The sequence below is a fragment of the Euprymna scolopes genome, chromosome 6, assembly GCF_053919585.1.
Source record: "Euprymna scolopes isolate OS-2025 chromosome 6, ASM5391958v1, whole genome shotgun sequence".
Taxonomy (NCBI): Eukaryota; Metazoa; Mollusca; class Cephalopoda; order Sepiida; family Sepiolidae; genus Euprymna; species Euprymna scolopes.
This window is the reverse complement of record NC_136487.1, coordinates 44,424,444-44,449,544: the sequence shown is the minus strand read 5'-3', so window position 1 is coordinate 44,449,544 and position 25,101 is coordinate 44,424,444. Positions and strand designations below refer to the sequence as shown.

The 25,101-nt window shown below is 37.0% G+C and overlaps 2 protein-coding genes across 2 annotated transcripts in view; one reads left to right on the top strand and one right to left on the bottom strand.

Annotated features, from left to right (window-relative positions):
• Positions 1 to 19,044, bottom strand: part of LOC145277625 (methyl-CpG-binding domain protein 4-like) — a 75,008-nt gene extending 55,964 nt beyond the window's left edge. Inside the window, exon 1 of the mRNA XM_080129179.1 lies at positions 18,900 to 19,044. Coding sequence (XP_079985305.1) covers positions 18,900 to 18,952 — 53 coding nt within the window. The 5' untranslated portion in view covers positions 18,953 to 19,044. The remainder of the gene's footprint in view (positions 1 to 18,899) is intronic.
• A 4,217-nt stretch (positions 19,045 to 23,261) lies between these two features.
• On the top strand, positions 23,262 to 24,143 carry LOC145278163 (uncharacterized). The gene has a single exon (XM_080130442.1). It carries the CDS (start codon positions 23,262 to 23,264, stop codon positions 24,141 to 24,143), a length of 882 nt encoding a protein of 293 aa, XP_079986568.1.
• The last annotated feature ends 958 nt before the right edge of the window (positions 24,144 to 25,101 follow it).

Below are 25,101 nucleotides of genomic sequence, written 5' to 3'. Positions count from 1 at the left end.
ATTTCCAGTTATACCGTAGCTGGAAATCTTGTGAAGTAGACCCTTATGCCATACCTTGTCGAAGGCCTTTGATATGTCGAGAGCAATTGCCCTAGAAAGGAAGCCGTTGTCAAGAGATTCACTAATCCTGTAGGATATAACCGTCAGCACATCTGCGGTAGATCTTGCAGAGTGGAAACCATATTGTGTGTCACTAAGAAGGTTATTCCTGCTGAGGTGGTTGACTATTTCTCTATTTAATATGGATTCCAGCAACTTACTCATAACACACAGGAGACTTATTGGTCTGTATTGAGAGGGAGATGACTTATCACCTGAATTCTTAAATACAGGGCAAACTGATGAGGTCTTCCAGGGAGTCGGAAAGCACTTCTCCTTAAGGCAGCGCTTAAATAGTTTCGTAAGTATGGGAGCAAGTTCTGGTTGAAGCTTTTTTAACACTATAATTGGGATGCCATCAGGGCCAGTTGCTTTACTGGAATCTAGGTTCTTTATTAGCTTGGCGACCTCATGCACGGATATTTGTATGTTACCTAGCTTGTTCTGTGTTATAGGAGGAAATATGGGGAGTTGATGGCCTTCGTCGCATAGGGTAGAATTAGCTGCAAAGTTCTTTGCAAATAGTTTGGCCTTGTCTGACGCTGACAAGATGACCTCTGGTCCATTGATAATGGTTGGGATAGAACGCACACTTCTGTTCAGGATCCTATTTGTTATTTGCCAAAACTGGTGGGATCCAAGCCGCTGATCAGCTACCTTGGATTTAACAGACTGGGCATATAGCTCTTTTGCATTTTTTATTACTCTTTTACAGTGGTTGCTGGCAGACCTAAAAGCAGCTTTAGTCTCAGTTCATCTATTACGTTGGTAGCTATGGAAAAAGTGATTTCTGTGCGCGATAGCAGCAGCACATTCTGGGGAGAACCATGGCTGGCCGTTAGGTTTTTGTTGGAATTTTTTAGATGGTATGAATTGGTCTATGCCTGCAATTAACCATTCGGTCAGATCTGATACTATAGAGGACACATCCTTTTTAAACATGGAGTGCAGAGGTAAATCAGATATGAATGTACGAAAGCTATCCCAGTCGGCCATAGAGTATCGGTATACAGTACGGTGGAGGGGAACGTCTGGGGGCTTCTTACATTTCGTTTTTATCTTAACTGATACGACGGAGTGGTCGGAGGATCCTAGAGGAGAATGAACGGAATATGAACATAGCTCAGGGGAAGTTGAGAGAAAAAGGTCTAAGAGGCTTGCATATTGACCGGGTGTATCGGGCACACGGGTGGGTTCGCGAACAATCTGAGTGAGATCATAAGCAATGGCAAAATCATGACAAAACCTCCCCTCATCGTCTGTCTTATTTGAATGGGTCAGCCATTCCACGTTATGGACGTTGAAGTCACCACATATGTGGATGTTAGCCGAGGGATGTGAAGACAGTATGTGGTCTATTTTCTCAGATGCTATACTATTTGCAACTATAAAAAATTTGCAAAGATTTTTTTTTCATTTTGAGCCACTCAAACACAGAGTTTAACATAGGGGTGACTGTAGAGAAAACCTCAGCAAATAAAAAAAAAAAGGGCACTCTTGATTAGGCTAAAAATAAAAATTATCTCAGTATTAAAACAGATACTACACATTCGATTATGGCATACAATCAAGGAATAAGGAAAGGATAAATACGTGCGTGGATGCCATATTTTTTGCTCAACTTTATTTTTACTTCTTCTGACTACTATTAACCAATAAATATTGTTCAAGTTTTAATATGATGCCAAAATAGCTTGAAAAGGTAATTTCAGTCATGTAAATTATTTAGTTCAAAGAACATACTTGTGTCGAATTATTTTCAACTCTTCACCTAAAAACAAAGACCTCCACCTTTAGTATTAACAGCAGCCAGACTTTCTTCTTTTCCAACAAAGATAAAGAACAACAGTCCAAAACACACACAAGCGACATGGAAGGGGGGGGGGCAAAACAAAACTTACTCTCAAGACAAAAAAATTTGTCTTCTTTTATTAGTCCATTTTGGATTCCCAACAGCATAATCATACTTGCCTAGTACTCAAATAGTTCTAGGGTTGCATGTCACTATTTCCTTACAGAGGGCACATGCTAATCATGGTCACATATTCCTGCCTCTCCATAGTTACCACAGTAAAGTGGTTCAATTTTATGTATAAATTTTGACCTCCTTTGATAATAATCTCCGTTTTGTTTTTCTTTTTTTTCACAGGCAAGTCAACACTTATCAAGGCCTGACCAAAGGTCACTCAAGGATAAGAGTTAATCCATATTCAGTGATGGAAATTGGGTAGGAATTGACTATTTAAGGGAGTGGCTCAACAACAATTTGTTTACATTGGACTTAAAAACGATCATGTTGTAGTCACCTGGAAAGCAGGCTAGCAGAACAGAGTTCCACATCTAAGCAGTTCTAGGAAAAAACTTTGTTCATGGAATATGCGTTTAGATTTAGGCATAGATAGAAAGTGGAGGTAATTGATATTGGTTGTAGCTAGAAGAGTGTCTTTTTGTGAAAGTTTGGCATGGAGTGACCATACTTGAAATCTTTTGTTTTTTTAGTGGGGAGGTGCTTTATATTACTATAATATAGATTGAAATGAAATCACAAGATTAATTTAAAAAAAACGTTGCATCTTAGGGGGTGGTTTAGTTTGCAATGTAAATTACTGTAAAAATGAAACCCTCTACTTAGAAATGGGTGTAAGAAACTCAGAATTTTTTGTTTAAAAACCAGTTGAAAAACCAACAAGTCATTTTACTTTCAGTAAATTAGGGAGTTCCAAAATGTGCCAAAGAATTGTTGACATCACCATGTTGTGCATACTTACGTAGATGCATTTTATATAGTTTACATGCATTTTTCATTCATTGTATTTTTAAATCTCCCAAAAATAAAGTTATATTTATAGGAAGTTGTTTCAAAGTCAAATAGTTTATTCAAATATTAAATCATTAAACTAGGAAGAAATATCTTGAAAAATAAGTCAACAAAATCTTAATTTTTTCTACCATGACTGTTTATATACCAAAATAAGTTTTCAATATCTACAGATTATCAAAAGCAAAATATAATATGAACAATGCTGACGGAAGTAGTTTGTCTAAGATGTGCATTCAAACTTCTAGCATATTAAATGTAAAAAATTACAAGCACTCATCCCTTTTTTTTGTGTAAAGACCCTCTAACAAATAAAACATGTATTTACAATCATAAATTTCGCTATTGACAATAGTCACTTTTATGCTATATTGAAATATTTCGAAAAATTAATATTTTTTCTCCGAATTCTGTTTAAAAATGAACATTTTGGAAGAATGGAGTGAACTCATTTTAATCTCTTAAAAATTAATTATTTTTGACGTTTTTTTGCTATTCAACAAATTATCTATGTATCTATAAAAGTGAGAATGTGTGTGTGTGTGTGTGTGAGGACAACTCTCAACCTATATACTCAATGAATTTTTGACCTACAGTCTTGAAATTTGGTATATAGATTATTCAGATATGTGGAAACTTTTAAATCGGTGTTTATATGTAAAAGGTTGGTAGGGGTTCAAAATTAAAAAATTGGCACCTAAAAATTGTCTGCCTAAAACTTTTGACAGAGGTGATGGATTTTTACAAGATCAGTATCGTTTTAAAGTTTAACATTTTGGATGACAAATATCAATAAATTAGCTAAAAACATTAATATCTTCACCTTCAACTGGGCACTTTTTTACAGGGATGAGGACCACTTTGTTGACCGATATTTTTGAAAGACTCCTTTCCTTTCGATTGTCTAGGCTTAATTAAAACCTACGTCACTTCCAGTTTGGCGGTGATCATAACAGCAAAGGCATCACGTTTTTTTCCCATTCTTTTTCTCCTTTGTGGTACGGGTTCGAGCCTGCCTTCCTAGTACCACTTTTTTTTTCTTTTTTTTTTTTTGCTCCACATACCCCTCCAAACACCCGGGCAACGCCAGGCTGAAACGCTAGTAATAAAAATATGTTGATTCAGAAGCATAGGCGACCGTACCGATGTCAGGTGAAAACCTAGGGTCATTCCATGTCAATTCACCAGGCCATTACACCCACCGAGACCGAATTACTTGAAATTTGCCACAAATATTCCCCTTCAGGAGTTAGGAAAACTTGCCAAATTATTTGGTCCTAAACCTTACCGTTCGGATTTTAGGGGGGTGTAAAATTTGCATATTTTGCTTCTAAATTTATGCCGCAAAACGTCACGGGATTTCAGAGTTTTATGAAATTAAAAAAAAATACTTGCACATGTTCAATATTTCTGAAATTTGGTAGGAAGGGCATTTAGGGACTGTAGAATCCAAATATTTAATTATTTTAATCCAATACCTGGCAGAAAATAAAATTTTGCTCACCCAAAAGCATGTACCCCAAATCATCAATTTTTTTTTACCTATGTAGCTTACGGTCAGTCTAAAGAAAATATGTCCTCTTCAATTTTCATAATATTTTTTTTATATAGCATCTACTATGACTGCTTAAGTTCTCAAAAAAGTTTTGTGAGGATTTCTAACCTACTTTAGAAGATATGGCAATGCAAAGTTTAGCTTTTTTTTTCTATGTACACACGGTAATTCAGTGAAAGATTGATAAAGACAATCATCCTAATGCTCCAAAACTCCTCAAATGTTCATATTGTGCTAAGTAATTTCTTAAACTATTCAATAAGATGATCTTTGTTAATTTAAAAAGAAAATAATTTAAATATATTTTGCAGATATTGCATCTTGTATGGTACGCACAGATTTTCTTTAACAAGTGATAAACATTGACTCATGCATTAGGATCAACATTTTATGGTATTTATTTGCTTCCCCACAAAAGCAAATTAGGCACAAGGCTGTTTTTAATGTGGGAGAAACCAGCTTCCCTAAAAGTAGGTTAAAAGGGGGCACTCTGGTTGTGACCAAAAATAATTGTCCCAGTATAGAGGGTTTCCCCTCCATTGACTGGTACAAATTATCTTAAGTGCAGCATCTGCATAACAGATACTACACTTTGATCCTGGCCGGAAAAAACTTTATAGAGTTTTTGTAGATGGCATTAAACATTAATTTAAAAGAAATTATTTCTGATTGAATTAAAAAAAAAATTAATTGCATTATTTTCATGAAACAAAAAAATTTAATTTTTTTTGTTTTAAATGCATGTTAATTTTTAAAACTTAGAATATTTGTAATTGGCACTAAACATTTATATATTTTTTTATCCATAAAAAATGCTTTCAATTTCATCACTTTAAAAATTCTTTATATTTTTTACAAGTTTTCAAAAAGTTATTGTCATTAATCTAAAACTTTTTTTTCCATTTATAAGAAAGTGATAATAATACATACATTTTAAACTATGCTGTGCACCAAATGTTGTGTACATAGGATTAAATGGTTTTGTATACAATTTTTTGCACCAATAATTTACCCACTTTGGACATATGATAAACTCTACCATTTGGTGTTGTAGGGACATCAATAGTGCACAGAATATTTGCTAATGGCACAAAACATATATCCTTAAAATCCTCTTTCCAACAAAACGAATGTGATGGAAGAGCTGGATGCATGAACTTAATCAGCAAGTCCTTATTTTCCATATTAATTTCTACAACCATGCAAATCCAAACGTTACTGTCATACCTACAACAAACATATTCTGAAACAAATTTCATCAGTTTGTTCAATCTCAATAGAGAAGTCATATATCAATTCATAGTTTTCATCTTCACTACATTGTTTCATGACTATTTTATCTCTGTCGAGTGGAATAAATTTATTAAAACTTCTCGTCCCTGGAACTGTGAATACCTTTTCAAATCTAATAGTGAGACTTCTCCTTGCTTCCTCAACTTCTCCCTTTTTAATCAAAATGAATTTGATTCCTTCAATTGTAGATTTTCAGTATTCAAACATAGTTTCTGTTGAAAGGATTTGTTTGGAATTTGGTCATCATAGGCTTAGAACTGTGATATAGGGAGGTGTAAAATTTGCATATTTTGCTTATAAATTTATGCCGCAAAATGTCACGGGATTTCAGAGTTTTATGAAATTTAAAAAAAAATACTTGCACATGTTCAATATTTCTGAAATTTGGTAGGAAGGGCATTTAGGGACTGTAGAATCCAAATATTTAATTATTTTAACCCAATACCTGACAGAAAATAAAATTTTGCTCACCCAAAAGCATGTACCCCAAATCATCAATTTTTTTACTCATGTAGCTTACGGTCAGTCTAGAGAAAATATGTCCTCTTCAATTTTCATAATATTTTTCTTATAGAATCTACTATGACTGCTTAAGTTCTCAAAAAAAATTGTGAAGGTTTCTAGCCTACTTTAGAAGATATGGCACTGCGAAGTTTACCTTTTTTTTCTATGTACACGCAGTAATTCAGTGAAAGATTGATAAAGACAATCATCCTAATGCTCCAAAACTCCTCAAATGTTCATATTGTGTTAAGTAATTTCTTAAACTATTCAATAGGAAGAACAACACGTATCACTTCTAGATCTGTTTTTGACCACAGTTCCTGATGATTGCATAACGAAGGCCCACAGCCCACTCGGGAACACTGATCATGCAGTGATAATGGTTGAAATCACCCTAAACTCTAGAGCCAAAACTGAAGAGCCAGTGCTCAAAACAACGAGATATTATAAAAAGGCTGACTGGGAAGCTATCAGGGAACTAATCAGAGATGCCCCATGGGGAAATATTTTTTCTCTCCCTGCTGAACAGTATGCAAACGAGACCACTGACTGGTTCAAAACTGCAATCGAAGCGCATGTTCGCATGCGGAAATTTTATAGTAAGCCCCCACTCTCCCCAAAGCTTTACTTCGACTTGCGCAACTGCCATTGCTCAAAAGCAGAATGCATACCGCAGACTTAACCGACATAAGTCCAGTTCAAACAGACTGAAATATATAGAAGTTAGAAATAACGTTAAGAAAGAAATAGCGACAGCTAAGAGAGAATTTACGGAAACCACTAAAAAACGCATCGAAGTACAAAAACTAGGAACTCGAGAGAGACTTCTGGAAAATCTACAACAGTGTAGTAAATAATGGGCAATCAACAATTCCCCCACTAACCAACAATCACGAGATTGTTTCCTCAGCAACCGACAAGGCTAACATGCTTGCCAGTTGGTTTGCCTCAAACTCCACACTGGACCCTTCCAACCACCCCCTACCTGACTTTCCTATGCGGACAGACGCCTCGCTAGATGATCTGAAAATCACCCCTGCTCAGGTGCATGCTATCACAAAAAACCTTGACACTTCAAAAGCATGTGGACCTGATCTCATCCCAGCTGTGCTATTAAAAAAAATGCTCAGCCGAAGTAGCTCCAGTTCTCTCCAAAGTCTACAACAAATGCCTTAATGAAGCTTGCTTTCCGGGCTGTTGGAAAACTGTTGTACCAGTATTCAAGAATTCTGGCGAAAGGACTGACCCATCAAATTATCGCCCCATTAGCCTTCTCCCACTTTTTGCCAAAATATTTGAGACCTTAATTAACCATGCTCTAGTCCATCACCTTACAGATGCTAAACTTCTGACTTACCAATAATATGGATTTAGACAAGCCCGTTCCACAGCAGACATCCTAACTGTAATCTCTGAACGTATATACCATTCAAAGCGGGTGGGGGCAGAGCGGTAGCTCTAGATATATCTAAGGCTTTTGACAGGGTATGGCATGAGGGTCTCCTCAGAAAAATTAGATCATACGGTATCACTTATAACATAATTAAATCCTTCTTAGATAAGAGAAAAATCCAGGTTGTCCTCGACGGTCGTACATCTAAACAATATGATATAAACGCAGGAGTGCCCCAGGGATCTATCTTTGGACCTCTATTGTTCCTGATATTCATAAATGACCTCCCCGACAAAATTGCTTCTGAGATGGGTATATATGCTGATGACACTACACTATGGCAGGCACGACAGGAAGACGAATGAACACATTTCTAAAGAAATGGCAGAAACACTAGAGGAAGACCTCCAATCTGTAGTGGAATGGGGACAAAAATGGTTGGTCACGTTCAATGCCGCCAAGACTAAACTAGTTTCAGTCAATAATTACAAGAAACCCTCTCTACCACCTATAGCAATGGCCAACGACTCTTTATCTGAGAATACAGCTTTCAAACTCCTTGGCCTAACGTTCACAGGAAACATGAGTTGGAACAATTACATTGAAGGCATTGCCAGGGCCGCTGCAAGAAAGGTGGGCTCTCTCTACCGTGCTAGACAACTACTAACACCCGAAAGTATCCTGTACCTCTCTAAGGCCACCATTCACCCATGTATGGAGTATTACTGTCACATTTGGGCTGGTGCATCTGCTACTAGTCTCTCGCTCCTTGACAAGATTCAAAAGAGAGTCGCAAACCTGATAGGTCCTGAACTGGCATCTAAGCTTCAGCCTCTGTCCCATCGACGAAATGTTGCATCCCTCTGCCTGTTCTACAAGTATTTTAGTGGTGAAAGCTCTGACGAACTGCAATCACTTGTGCCCTCACGACGTGAGCATCCTCGACAAACCCGACAGGCTGCTAAATCCCACCCCCACACTGTAGAGATCCCTAGATGTAAAAGATCTTTCTACTCCAGTAGTTTCTTCCCCAGAACTGCTAGACTTTGGAATTCCATTCCAGGTCCCTGCTTCCCTAACAGTACTGACGTGCAGAAGTTCAAGTGTAACGTGAACCGACATCTTGCTGCCCAAATCCCTACATAGTACCCCAGTAGTTGTTGCCCCTGATAGTAGCCCCCTACACCAAAGTGGCAATTTGCCTTGTTTGGGGTGAAAATGTAATAAAATAAAAAAAATAGGATAGTCTTTGTTAATTTAAAAAGAAAATAATTTAAATATATTTTGCAGATATTGCATTTTGTATGATACGGATAGATTGTCTTTAACAAGTGATAAACATTGACTCATGCATTAGGATCAACACTTTATAGAGTTTTTGTAGATGGCATGAAACATTTTTTTTTTTTTTTTGTTACAATTTTTCAAAAAGTTATTTTCATTAAACTTAAACTTTTTTTTATTTAGAAGAAAGTTATAATAAAATGCATTTTTCAATAGTTTAAAACATTAAGTATGAAGCTACACTGAGCAATAAATTTTTGTAGACTATTGTTTAAACATGGTAATATCTCTGATAGGTAATAATTGTAATAAATTTAGAATTAGGTCAACCGTGAACTCTGAATGACCCTCTTTTGACCCAAACTGGAACTTGTTTGTGGCACCTAAAATATTTATTAGTCACTTTTCCTCCAGTATCCAACGAGAAAGGTGGCATTTTCCTACTTGGATTTTTTACTTGCACACAGAATAATTAAAGTAGTTTTTTTTTTTTCAGATAAAGATGAATTGTTCTATTTGTAGTAAAATAACAGTTGAAATAAGTACTAATTTAAACAGGTTGGATTAATTTCAGTGGATCATTTGGATGCAATGGATGTAAAGCTTATTGCTTATCGGACAGGACTTGATGAGGATAAAATACAGACTATCTGTGACCATCATAATCAGACCTTAACTAAGTATGAGTGGCTTGAAAAGAGTTGTTGCAATCCATTTAAAAAAAAAGGCAGTTTGAAAGCAATTTCTTTGAAGTTGGCAGATAAAGCAAAGGCTAAGTTGTTATTCCAGGCAAGAAACTCTGTCCTAATTGCCGAATACGAATCAGCAAACTTCTTGATGATGAAAAACAAAGGCATGTATCGGATGAGGAAATGCAAGAGCTTGATGCAAGTACTTCAACGAAAACAGAAGACAAATATCAATGAATGATTCTCTGCTATTAAAATTTCTCCAATGAAAAAAGGGCTTCATGACTCTGGAAAGGCTCGTTTAGGTAAGAGAAAACTTTGTTCTGCAATCAATAGGTCATTAAACATTGACTCTGAGCTGTTATGTGATGAACCCTTAAAATTAAAAAATGAGATTTTAGATAAAGCTAAGTGTTTTGATAAAATAATAGAGGTTCTTGCAACAAAAATGAAGACTGTGGAATCCACTAAAATGAAAATACAGATCTTGATACTTGCGCCCCTACCGATTGATCACACAAAAAATCATGAATGTATTTGATGTTTCAGAACACATTGTATGCAAGGTTCGCAAATGGTGTTTGGAAAGTGGTATTTTAGCTGTGCATGAACAAAAAAGAGGCAAGTCTTTTTGTTTTCAAAATTTTGTAGTCTTAGACCAAAATGGTGTGTCCTTGCTGGTAGCGCAGATACACATTCTGTATGTGCATGCACTATCCACGAAAACATCAAACTATTACTGGAACCACTGAATGTACTGTATAAAGATCCTTTGAAATATATTGTCTGCAATACAAGTAGTAGACTGGTCACATCCAATGCTGCTAAGACTAAGCTTGTTTCCTTCAATAACTACAAGAAACCTTCTCTACCACCAATAGCAATGGCCAAGAACACATTTCCTGAAAGTACTTCTGTTAAACTCCTCGGCCTAACGTTTACAGGGAATATGAACTGGAATAGATACATTGAGAGCATTGCCAAGGCTGCTGCAAGGAAGGTTGGCTCCCTCTACTGTGCTAGAAAACTACTTTCGCCTGACAGTATCCTGTACCTCTATAAGGCTACCATTCGCCCATGTATGGAGTACTGTTGTCACATCTGGGCTGGTGCATCTGCTGCTTGTCTCTCGCTCCTGTACAGGGTTCAAAAGAGAGTTGCCAACCTGATAGGTCCTGAACTGTCATCTAGGCTTCAGCCTCTGTCCCATCGACGAGATGTTGCGTCCCTCTGCTTGTTCTATAAATACTTTAATGGTGAATGCTTTGACGAACTGCAAACACTTGTACCTCCTCGACGTAACTACCCCCGACAAGCTACTAAGTCTCATTCCTTTACAGTAGAGATCCCTAGGTGCAAGAAAGCCTTTTACTCCAATAGTTTCTTCCCCCAGAACTGCAGGTCTTTGGAACTCCCTTCCGGGATTCTGCTTTCCCAACTGTACTGATATGCAGAAGTTCAAGTGTAATGTGAGCAAACATCTTTCTACTCATCTCCCTTCATAATGACCCTGTTAATTAAGTCCCTGATAGTAGCCCCCTGCTTCAAAGTGGCACTGTGCCTTGTTTGGGGTGAAAATTGAATAAAAAAAAAAATAAGAATTTAAAAAAAAAAAAAAGACAGTGTATGATGATTCATAAGTGCCAAAATTGTCCGAAATCATCACAGAAGCTGGAAAAATTTCTTTATGACACCCTTGAAGAATGTATTGGTAATGAAAACTCTATTGAGTTCTCCCAATGGACAACAAGTGACAGACCAACTTTAATAACTCACAAGGAATCCTGTCAAGCTTATGTGGATTTAGTTATTTTGCAATTAAATAAATTTGCACCTCATTCTTACCTGGCTAAATCACAACCCAGATATTTAAAGCAAAAAAAAGATATCAGTTTTATCACTAAGTTTTATTGCTTGGGGATTTTGCTGAAAATTACAAATTTGTTCAAGATGAGATCCAGAGTTTTCATTGGAGTACCTCTCAATGTACTTTACACCCAGTGGCACTCTATTTTAAGCTTGAAAACATAATGCAGAGTCAATGTTTTTGTATTATATCAACTGACAACTCCCATGATGTGGCATTTGTTTATATGGTACAGAAAAACATTATCGAAGTGATCAGGGCTAATTTGCCAAATGTGAAAAGTATTAAATATTCTACAGATGGTTGTGCAGCACAATACAAGAATTATAAGAACTTTGCCAATTTGTGCAACCATCAAAAAGATTTTGGACTTGATGCAAAGTGGAACTTCTTTGCAACTAGTCATGGTAAACAACCATGTGATGGCATAGGTGGGACAGTGAAAACGGTAATAGCAAAAGAAAGCCTATAATGACCAAATTCCAAACAAATCCTTTCAACAGAAACTATGTTTGAATACTGAAAATCTACAATTGAAGGAATCAAATTCATTTTGATTAAAAAGGGAGAAGTTGAGGAAGCAAGGAGAAGTCTCACTATTAGATTTGAAAAGATATTCACAGTTCCAGGTACGAGAAGTTTTCATCAATTTATTCCACTCGACAGAGATAAAATAGTCATGAAACAATGTAGTGAAGATGAAAACTATGAATTGATATATGACTTCTCTATTGAGATTGAACAAACTGATGAAATTTGTTTCAGAATATGTTTGTTGTAGGTATGACAGTAACGTTTGGATTTGCATGGTCGTAGAAATTAATATGGAAAGTAAGGACTTGCTGATTAAGTTCATACATCCAGCTCTTCCATCACATTCGTTTTGTTGGAAAGAGGATTTTAAGGATATATGTTTTGTGCCATTAGCAAATATTCTGTGCACTATTGATGTCCCTACAACACCAAATGGTAGAGTTTATCATATGTCCAAAGTGGGTAAATTATTGGTGCAAAAAATTGTATACAAAACCATTTAATCCTATGTACACAACATTTGGTGCACAGCATAGTTTAAAATGTATTATTATCACTTTCTTATAAATGGAAAAAAAAGTTTTAGATTAATGAAAATAACTTTCTGAAAACTTGTAAAAAATATAAATAAAGAATTTTTAAAGTGATGAAATTGAAAGCATTTTTTATGGATAAAAAAATATATAAATGTTTAGTGCCAATTACAAATATTCTAAGTTTTAAAAATTAACATGCATTTAAAACAAAACAAAAAAAATCAAATTTTTGTTTCATGAAAATAATGCAATTAATTTTTTTTTTAAATTCAATCAGAAATAATTTCTTTCAAATTAATGTTTAATGTCATCTACAAAAACTCTATAAAGTTTTTTCGGGCCGGGATCAAAGTGTAGTATCTGTTCTGCAGATGCTGCACTTAAGATAATTTGTACCAGTCAATGGAGGGGAAACCCTCTATACTGGGACAATTATTTTTGGTCACAACCAGAGTGCCCCCTTTTTACCCTACTTTTAGGGGAGCTGGTTTCTCCCACATTAATAAAAGCCTTGTGCCTAATTTGCTTTTGTGGGGAAGCAAATAAATACCATAAAGTGTTGATCCTAATGCATGAGTCAATGTTTATCACTTGTTAAAGAAAATCTGTGCGTACCATACAAGATGCAATATCTGCAAAATATATTTAAATTATTTTCTTTTTAAATTAACAAAGATCATCTTATTGAATAGTTTAAGAAATTACTTAGCACAATATGAACATTTGAGGAGTTTTGGAGCATTAGGATGATTGTCTTTATCAATCTTTCACTGAATTACTGTGTGTACATAGAAAAAAAAAGCTAAACTTCGCAGTGCCATATCTTAAGTAGGCTAGAAACCTTCACAAAATTTTTTTGAGAACTTAAGCAGTCATAGTAGATGCTTTAAAAAAAATATTATGAAAATTGAAGAGGACATATTTTCTCTAGACTAACTGTAAGCTACATAGGTAAAAAAAAATTGATGATTTGGGGTACATGCTTTTGGGTGAGCAAAATTTTATTTTCTGCCAGGTATTGGATTAAAATAATTAAATATTTGGATTCTACAGTCCCTAAATGCCCTTCCTACCAAATTTCAGAAATATTGAACATGTGCAAGTATTTTTTTTTAATTTCATAAAACACTGAAATCCCGTGACATCTTGCGGCATAAATTTAGAAGCAAAATATGCAAATTTTACACCTCCCTAAAATCCGAACGGTAAGGTTTAGGACCAAATAATTTGGCAAGTTTTCCTAACTCATGAAGGGGAATATTTGTGCCAAATTTCAAGTAATTCGGTGTCGATGGGTGCAGATTTCAACTTTTTGCTAGTGTTTTGACATGGAATGACCCCATAGTCTTGATGTAAAAATGTTCTGATGTTCCGATTACTTTTAGTTTAAGATAAATAAGCAAATTGACATGAAAGAAAATATGTGAAACTTTTGAATACGTTTTAATTTTTTGAATATATTTTACAAATTTATTTTTAACTATAACAAGAAGTCTGATTTAGTAATCGGAACATTTTTACATCGAGGCTAGGTTTTCACCTAACACCGGTGTGTGTGGTCGCACTAAAAAAAAAAAAAAAAAAAAAAAAAAAAAAAAAAAAGCTCGTGGAAAATAGCCATTACTGAAGAACATTGTTTTAAGATGTAGATAATAATGTAAACACGATTTTTGTCTCATTTTAATTATTTTCGTACGCTGAAAAAATTAAAAACTGATTAACAGTTTATTTTAGATTTCTTTTGAATGGTAAAAAGTATAATAATATTAACTATATTAAGGTTAATTGTGTTAAGGGGGGGTGTATGGTGCGTTTTTGCGGCGTTTACGTTAAATGTATGGGATTTCAATTTCCTACGCAAGTTGAACGTAAAATAACTAATTTTCAGATCGGTATTTAGTATAATAAATAAATAAATAAATAAAATTGTCCTGAATCAATGTCAATCTGAAGAAAACTGGCCCATTTTACTTTGACAATAACAAAATGTCATATCAAGGGAGATAACTTATTTGAACTTATTTTTGTTTTTCAAGACATTTTTTCCTATTAAAAATAAAAGCTAACATGACGATATTGGGGAAAAATATCCCCGTTTTTTTTAGTATAATGGTGATCTTTTAACGCATTTCAAGCGAAAGAATTATTACGTGGTTACGTGTTAAAGTCGAAAGTAGTATAAATTCTAAAAGTTACGAAAAATGATTCAGTAGACGTACTAGATGTATTTTTAAAAAGAAACCATCTACAATTACGTTATATTGTGTTAAAAAAAATGGCGAACCCTTAATTTAAGTGAATTCAAGTCAAGAGGTATAAATCAATTTGACATACTGAATTGATCGCACAATTCTTCCACATTAAAACCATACGATAAAACTCGATTATTTTTTCGTAATTTTTAGAATTTATACTAATTTCGACATGACACGTAAATACATAACGTTTCTTAACCTGAAATACGTTGGTTTAGAGCTGTTTACTTCAAGATCCTAAATCGGTACAATTGATGTACTTCATAAAAAAACTGACTCCCTCCTTTCACTTATCTGAAAAGGTGCATAAATTGATAGGTTTTATCATAAAACGTACCATTGTCCGCCCCAAAAATTCTTCTACAGATTACATTTAAAGCCCTTGTAATCACTATTTACTTGCTTCCAACGAGGGCAAAGTTAGAAACAATCCAGTTTTTTTTTTTAATGTGGGCAGGAATCCAGCTCCTCAAAAAAGAGGCACACTGGATTAGAACAAAGGGCCCTTGTAGTCTCATTTCACATTAAGTGACGGATTTTTTAAAAGTAGGAAAATACAAGGGAGAACAAAAATTGAACACCGTTTCCTGCCACGTGACAAAAACTAATCAGCACAAAGTTTTTATGTGTACGTTAAAATGTAGTGAAAATTCATGAAAATTTAAATAAATGTTTGTGATGCAAGTTGTGTAATGGTTAACATAACACGTTCTGACGTTCATGTAGGAAGGTCTAAATAATCGCTAAAATATCGAAAATTAAAATACTGGTAGAAACCAAACCGATAAATGTCACTGTGAGGTTTTCGTTTTATTGACTATACTACAAAATATGCTTATTTATGTATTTATTTATTTTTATAAATAAAACATTAGAAAAACATTTTTGGTAAAAAAAAAAAAAAAAAAAAAAAATTTTAAATGGTTCCTTGTCCTTAATTACGAAAATTAATTTGAGTTACGTCCCTTTCTCGAATATTTAAAAAAAAAACAAAAAACAAAAAAAAAAACAAGACTACAATTTTTATTTCTGCGTTTCATGTTTACGATGATAAAAACTCGCTATAAATATGTTTTTATTATAACTATTTCTTTTTTTTTTTTTTTTTTTAAATAAAACATGGTTTAAGTGATAATAATTCATGTTATCCCAACGGGGAACGGTCTCAGTTTTACTTCCAGTTTCTGCTGGACGGTCTGCTTTATGATAAATGAATGCGCTGGGAAAGTTCCCTCTGATTAATGTTTACCAGTTTTAAAATATTCTGTTATTCTGGGAAAATGGCCAACTTCGTTTGCTTATTTTAAAATTGGTAAACATTAATCAGAAAGGACTTTTCCAAAGCATTAATCGTGAAGCAAAACGGTCAGCAGAAACCGGAAGTTAAAAAAAAAACACGCGGAAGTTGGTGATGACCTAAGTTATGGGGTAGTGTAGAAACCCACTTCATTAAATAATTTACATCACAGAAAATAACTTAATTGTATTTGAAGAATCAGAGTTTTAAAAAAAATCAGAAAAAAAAGCGAGGGAACTAAGTTAGAACTTGGGACAGGAGACAAGTGCGCGATTTGTTTTGCCCTGCGGAGTTTTTAAAACAAATCAAATCCTTTAATTTGTCATTTTGAATAAAATGCAACGATGAGTCAATTTAAATGCTACCCAAATAGTATTAACAAGGGACTTTGGTGACGATTCTCTCCCTCTCAGCTGATTGTTTTTTAACGCTTATATAACTGAAGGCAACAACAACAAGACGCCGCCATGACTAATAACAATTTTATCTTTATTTATTTATTTTTTTAATAAAAAATGGATCTGAGCCACTCCCAATGATTTTCAAAACACCAAAGACAAACAATAACAATTCGTGAAGAAAAGTTTACACTTTTAAGAAAAACACGGCGAACGTAGAAGCTTACTATTTTAAATGATAACAATTTTGACAAAAAATAAAAACAATTCATTTTTTTAATACAAAACTAGTTTAATTTAATCTGTGATACCCGGGTGGAGAAAAAAATAAAAATACTTATAGAATTTGGACCGGATTGGAAGAATAACGTTATCTTTTAAAAACCTATTCTTAACATTGGGAGGGGTGGGCATTTTGTAACTATTTTGTACTTTCACCTAACAATTTAAGAAAAGATACCGTAAAAATTGAATTTGAAAATACTAAAGTACGGTCCGTATTCTGTAGAAGTACCCTGCTGAACGGTTTTGTTTTGTTTTTTAAGTCTCAGTTACAATTCTGTAGAGGTACCGGGTGCCCAGAGGATTTCTGTTCCGAGTATTAAGGGAAGAATCTAGTCAGTCTCGGAAACTGCCGAAGCAATTTACGCTTTGAAAGCCACCTTTTCCAAGTTTTTATTTTTATTTCAAAGACTAACAGAAATATTGCCCCCAAACCATGTTTAGTGTCGTCTATCCTTTACGCGATTTTCGATTATAAACAGCTTCGACCATTCCGAGAATGACTATTCTCCGTCAATATTAGGAACAGACACATGAGAACTTAAATCTTCCAGGTGCTGTGTATTCTTAGAAGTACAAAAAAAAAAAAAAAAAAAATTTAATGTTTACAGTTTGTTTGCTTTTTGTAATATAATTTTCAACAAATCATTTGTTATTTTATTTTTGGTTTCAAATATTCGATGACTAATAAAGAACAAATAATTCAATGCGCGTTTATTAAAGTTACGTATAGGCGAGAAACACAATGTTTTGTCTGATAGTTTTATTAGTAAAGACAAAGGGGAAAGGATTAGCTACTTACGTCATCATGAAAAGTACTTAAACAATAAAATAACATTCGTAACAAAAAAGGCGGAATCATTTTTTTTTTTTTTTTTTTTTTTTAATCATACGCTAAAATTTCCCGCGACCCATTGGGTCAGTATGTGCATTCTTTAGTAGGACAGTAGCTTTTCAGATAAATATTTATAGTTAGTTTGAACAAAAATACTTAACCTTAGTCCATAACGTTTGATTCTGGTGGAAACTACTTTCGCATTTACGTGTTTAAAGCCTTCAAAAACACATTCGAATTTTCCAGGGCCAGGTGTTTTTATACAGCATTTTTTTTTTTTTTTTGCATTATTATACAGCATTGTTTTTTTGTTTTTTATTATTTTGTTTTTTTTTTTTGCATTATTATAAAAATATTGTTCGTGATCGTGGGAAATTCTAAGGTGATTTTGAAGCCTTTAAATTGGCGGGTAAAAAAGATTTCTAGCCAGTAAAGTTGATTAGAAAAAGTCGAGTGTTCAGGTTCTAAAGCAACGATAAAACCCAATATTTTTCATAAAAGCCAGGTTCTTACAAAAGGATTGAAAAATAAAGTAAATTTTGTAGGGTTACAAAAGTTAAAATAGATTAAAGGTTGGTTAAGACTTTTATACGATAAAAATTGTAAATTCGTTAAAGTATTCAACAATTTCTCCGACCACATGGCTCTTTAAAGTAGTAAACAAAATAACCATTCTTTCGCAAAGTATTAATTATTATTTTTAAATGAGACAAAGGCAATCGTGAAGCTCTGTTGAATTTGCAAAAAAGTAAAAAAAAAAAAAAAAAAAAAAATACATAATAAACAAACTTAAAAGCGGGAAATATCTCCGAAAAGATTTTTTTTTTAGAAAAAAAAAAAATGAAAACAAATCTTGTTTTTCTTTTTTAGGGGGTGAGGGTCAACACTTTAGAGAACAAAAAGAAAATTACTCTACAACGTAAACGGAGATTTTACAGTTTACAAACTAAAATGTACGAAATTAAAAGTTTTAACGTCTGCTCTGAAAATCGTAAATGACAAAAAAAAAAAAAAAAATTAACAGATAGAAACACGTGCATTGTGTTTAGGAATGTAACAATAGGATATACAGGACGACGAAAGAGGAAGTTAAAAAAAAAAAAAAAAACAAGAGAGAGACAATTTACGAAGTTAACATTTATGTAGAAATAAAGAATGAATTCCGTTTACAAACGAAGTTAACACATTTAGTTCGAAGTATTAAATCAAATGACATTCAATAATACTTTTTAAAAAAGTCTTAGTAAGACTTAAACCTACTTATTGGGATTATTGGCCAGCGCTTTTTGCTTTTTTAAAGGTGACTCCACCATGTTGAACCGGATTATGACGAAATTGTTGATAAGAACGTAGGGAGGAAAAAAAAACGATTCGCTACTCCGGCAATCTTCGGCCTTTTCCGTCACGGCGCACCTCATAGCTCGCCACATCGGTTCAGAAGATTTATTGTTGCTATCGCTCTGCTTTAATAAGACTTATATATATTATAAATAAAATAAATTGATTTATAATTAAAATAAACATATCTCTTTTAAACAAATTTGTAATTTTGAAGAATGCATGCAAAAACTAATCAAGTATAATCATCTTAAGTGCGTTTGCATAATAAATTTAGTAGATTTAGCCGCACAAATTATTTTAAATGTAATGTGTTTGGGGGCTGGATTTCGTCAACTTTTTAATCAATTAGCCCGTTTTTTTTTTTTTTTTTTTTTTTTTTTTTTTTTTTTTTTTCTTCGAACCAAAGCCAACAAATTCTCTTTTTTTTTCTTTTTTTTTTTTTTTTACATGGAGTTCACCACTTATCAGGGTGATTGTGTGTATAGTAATCAATGGGATAGTGTAGTAATAGTATTGGAGAATTGATAAAGTGTCATTACTTAAGAGGGCGGTTCATCAGGAATTTGTTTGTGTTGGACTTGAAGACATCCAGGTTGAAGTCGGGAGGGAAACAGGCAAGCGGAACAGAGTTCCACAGGCGTGCAGTTCTAAGAAAGAAGCTTTGTTCATGGAATCTATGTTTTGATTTAGGCACAGATAAGGAGTGGGGAAAGTTATTGACGGTGGTTTCAGCTAGTCGGGTGTTTTTTGAAAAAGATTGGTGGGTGGGGGGGCAGAGAATGGAGCTCAGACGAGCACTTGCCATGGAAATAACGATCTTCCCTGTTAACTAAGGATAGTATGGTTCTAAGAGGTCCACTCTCCCCAGACTTTGCCTTCTTTCTTTGATAAGAGGTTAGTTTGTAACTAATCACCTGACACACACCTATCGGGGAATGTCGACGAGGCTGCCCAGGCATTTTCTGCCGGTCAGAGTGCCCTTCCTCTTGGGCACTAGATTTTCAAACTTTAAATAACTTGATGATAATTAAAGCATTTTTTATTTAAAATAATTTATAGCTGGTTGACTCGTCTGCAAAACAAATATTGTGAAAAGTTGGTGACAAACCAAAACAGTGTTGTGATAGATTAGACATCGAGATGCAATTCGAACGAATATTGAAACGCAAATGGTTCTAATTGCTTAATCTCTTTCTTTTTCTAGTTCATTTTGATATAGTTTCTTCGTCACTTCCTGGGGCTATCAAGTTTTAACATGAAAGTGTTAACTCAAAGAATTTTTAACCAATGAAAATTTTTCCAATGTAACACATACACGTGAAAGTAATAAGCCAGTATTAACTTAGAGTAAATCTCGTTGACACACTGGTTCTCGTCAGATCACCAAAGTTAAGCAATGTTGATCCTGGCCAGTATCAGAGGAGGTGACCATTTGTGAGGGCGAGGTGCTGTATGTACGGTGAGGTAAAATACCAGGTTGAGAAACTGGTGTAGTCTATCCTTCTCTCAAGGGTAGATAGACTCTCTTAAACCATGGTAGGCACCCCATCTAGTCACAATAAAAAATACCCTTGATAGCCCTGGCGAAGCATCAAGTATTCAACTACCGACAAGATTTGAATTACACTACAAACTTGTGTAGTGAGTTCAATCTCAGCTACGACCACGCTGGATAGATGGACTGGTCAACTTAGAAATTCCTATAAGACCTGGTCAAGAAAATTAGTTTTGAACAAACTTCACCAGCTACACCTGAAAGACATCAGAACATACACTCTTCCTCTCCACCCCTGGTGGTGAGGGAGGGTCACAAAGAAAATGACTCACATATTCGACTTTTATCAACTGGAACATATTTATTCATGCACTAATATGAACACATGCATACACAATGCCATACTGTCAAATACTCACAATGTGAACATTTATAGTTGTGACTACTTTGCATTTAATTTCTCTATTCAAACACGTGCTTGTACTTTGAACTTTTTCATCATTGAAAATAACTTTATATTCTTATATTTTGTATAAAAGATGTTTTGTTATAAAATTTCGTTTTTCTCAATTTCTCATTTATAAAACTCTGTTTATGTTTAAGGTAGCGCTGGCTTCTATTCTTTCAATATTTCATTTATTACCATTTGTATATGCATGCCCGTGTATATCCGCTCATTATCTTCCTTTACTAAAAAATAACTTTTAATATTCCAATTCATATTAAATCTCTGTGTGGTTCTTGGCTATACAGTGGCTTCCTTCAGTTTTGACAGACTATGGATACTCACTGAAAGGGTGTCTGCATGTGAAATTTTTGTGGCAATCTCCAACCACACCTCTCCTGAGTTGACATTGTTAAATGCCAGTGGCAAGAGGAGGTTCAGGATGACTGGAAACAATGTTGAGATAAGCAGAAAGCACATACAGCACCGAGAATTCCCAACGACGTAGACACCCTTGACAAACCCGACAGGCAGCAAAATCCCACCCCCACACAGTAGAGATCCCTAGATGTAAAAGATCTTTCTACTCCAGTAGTTTCTTCCCTAGAACCGCTAGACTCTGGAATTCTATTCCAGGTGCCTGTGTCGTGGGGGCAAGAAAACTACCTTCCCCCACTCCACCGTGTTTAAACACGCGTCATCTCTAACATGAGCGACGGAGAAAAAGAGAGGCGAATGGACGAATAGCCTCACCTAAAAGGCAAGGTCAGCAGCTGACCTACTTATGTCTCCCTTCCAGCATCCTCGCTGTTAAAGGGAAACACTCATAAAAATTAATCTTTTACGATTAATAACGAAATGATTGTCTTTTTTGTTTCAGACGGAATGAAATTAAATACAACTCTCAAACTGCCAAACTAAGTTTGACTTGTAAACATTTCGTCTGGAATTAATGACTTTCATTTATCCTTTTTCCGAGACCGACGCCAGTTGTAACACCCTGTCTCCACAAAGAAAGCGCCTCTCGGCCAAAAAAGTTATTCCGGCTAGGGGGCTACGAGTCCCCTCAATTGGAGATCCACTCACACTAGCCGACGGATCTCATGCGGTAGCAGCAGCGGTCAGAAAACACCCAAGAACCAGAACCAGTGCCGAAGCAGCGACAGCAGTATTCAAAGAGCCCTTTTCAGGGCTAGGTTCCTACGAAAGACCTACCACTTTGTTTACTCTGTTAGCCCTCCTCAGAACCACTCCAGGACCAGCGCCGATGCAGCTACAGCAGTAACTCAAAGACCCTTTTCAGGGCTAGGTTCCTACGAAAGACCTACCACTTTGATTACTCTGTTAGCACCTCCTGCCTGCAGCTTCCAGCTTCCTGCATCTCCTCCTGCAGCCTCCAGCTTCCTGCATCTCCTGCCTGCAGCATCCAGCTTCCTGCATCTCCTGCCTGCAACCTCAGCTTCCTGCACTGCACTGCATCTCCTGCCTGCATCCTCAGCTTCCTGCACTGCACTGCATCTCCTGCCTGCAGCCTCAGCTTCTTGCACTGCACCCGCATCTCCTGCCTGCAGTCTCAGCCTCCTGCACCGCTACCTCGCTCGCACCTCCGGTCCACTACCTCGCACCTCCGGTCCGCTACCTCGCTTGCACCTCTGCACCGCTACCTCGCTCGCACCTTTGGTCCGCTACCTCGCTCGCACCTTTGGTCCACTACCTCGCACCTCTGCACCGCTACCTCGCTCGCACCCCCGGTCCGCTACCTCGCTCGCACCTTTGGTCCGCTACCTCGCTCGCACCTCTGGTCCGCTACCTCGCACCTCCGGTCCGCTACCTCGCTTGCACCTCTGGTCCACTACCTGGCTCCGTACCTGTCGTCCGTTCCCAACACTGACCCCCGAGCTCTCAGTGTTCATTCCGCGTTCCGGATCGCCCTGACGCCCAGCTGACCATTTCCATACCCAGCAAGCACCCTCTGAACCACACTACGTCCAGAATACCAGTCCTGACCTCCAGACCTTGCCTCTAGTGACGTGCGACCTTCCAGGCGATCAGCACCCGGATTTGAACATTTTTGTTTATATTCAAATAAAAGACGAACCCTCGTCTTTAAATCGAACAACCTGTGTCTGTCATTCTTCTTTGCCTTGCATGCTGTTCACCTTTTGCCTGTGTTTATTTTGTTAGTTGTTGGGTCGATTGTCTCCGGACGACCGGCCCCCGCAACAAGTGGTGACCCCGATGTGATCCTTAACACAGGCAAAAACAGCTGGCAGAGAAGATTGCTAAAAATACAGACGGACTCGACGCGACTTTCGATACGGGCAAACAATTGACACAGAAGATGGCGGAAGGCACCGAAGAACATGAGATTAACACATCAACTCCCTTCATTCAACTACCGCCATATAACCCCGTGAACACCAGGAGTTGGTTTATTCAACTGGAGGCGATTTTCGCATCCAGGAGAGTCACACGCCAGGACACCAAATATGCTGCAGTGGTACAGGCCCTACCTGCAGCCGTCGTGGAAGAAGTGGAGGACATCCTGATGAATACACCCGAACACCTTCCGTACACCCACCTCAAAGATGCCATCCTTAAGCGCACAGGCCGCTCGGATGAAGATCTTATCAGAGACCTGTTCTCTCACGTGTCTCTCGGCGACAGAACCCCATCCCAGCTCTTGCGCCTTATGAAGAGTCGCCTCGGAAACAACACCATGGCCGAGCCTATTCTCCGAGGCCTATGGATGGATCGGTTGCCCTCGAACATCACTCAGGTGTTGGCCCTGGTTCCTATAGAAACTCCCCTGGAAGTGTTGGCCGATTCAGCAGACAAGGTCTATTCCCGGGGCCATGAAAGAGTCCATCAAGTGGACGACACCCACGAAAGAGTCCACCAAGTGGAAAGGACTCACCAAAGAGACCACCAAGGCGATAACAGCCCTCAAAGCCTTGCACGACGCTTCGAAGAGGAGATGGCTCAGATGAGAGCCGAACTCCAAGAGCTGAAACTCACCTTACTCCAGAGGCAACGAAAGCCAGACACCCACACTCGCGGTCAAAGCCCAGCCCCACACACGCGTTATAGAAGCCGTACCCGCAGTTCGAGCCAGAGACGGAGCTATAACCCCAACGAATGCTGGTACCATCAACGTTTCGGTGACCAAGCTCGCAAGTGTCAACCTCCCTGTACACGCCAAAGGACACAGGGAAACGAATAAACCAGCAGGCAGTGGCTACAACCCCTGCTGGTACACACATGCATAGTCGTCTTTTTTATGTGTGGGACCAGAACAATGGCCTAAGATTTTTAGTCGACACCGGTGCAGCCATCAGCGTCATACCACCCACCAACAAGTCAAACCAAAGACCCGCCCCATTTCAACTTCGGGCAGCAAACGGTTCCATCATAGAAACCTACGGGAACCAAGAACTAACTCTGAATATTAAGCTTAGGCGTGACTTCAAGTGGTCATTCACGGTGGCAAATGTCAAAACCCCCTTGCTCGGTGCTGATTTCCTGGCACACTACAACTTGACCGTCCACATGAAGACAAGGACCCTATCCAACAACACCACATCGCTCAAGGTTATAGGGACCCCATCAAGTAGCAACACAACCGGGATTAGCGTAGCAACTCAACACGACCCACGCTATGCGGAAATCCTGTGCCGGTACAAGGACATCACTCAACCTATCAAGCCTACCGACGCAGGAGAACATCAAACCCAGCACCACATAAAGACCACTGGACAACCCGCATTCGCACGGCCACGACGACTCCCCCCACACAAGCTGGCATATGCCAAGAAGGCTTTTGAAGAGATGTTGGCGGACAACACTATCCGTCCCTCAGACAGCCCGTACGCATCACCACTACATTTGGTACCCAAGCCTGATTGGGAGTTCAGAGTCTGCGTGGACTACCGAAAACTAAACGCATCCACAGTGCCCGACCGGTATCCAGTTCCACACATCCACGATTTCGCATCGGGCCTACAGGGGGCTCGTATCTTTTCGAAGATCGACCTGACCAAGGCATACTACCAGGTACCAGTTGCTCCAGAGGACATACAGAAGACAGCCGTTACAACCCCTTTCGGACTGTTCGAATTCCTAAAAATGCCCTTTGGACTACGTAATGCAGCCCAGACTTTTCAAAGACTTATGGACGAGGT

What these genes read in the sequence shown, in the direction of transcription:
- LOC145278163 (XM_080130442.1), top strand. Translation starts at nt 23,262, where the DNA reads ATGGCGGAAGGCACCGAAGAACATGAGATTAACACATCAACTCCCTTC.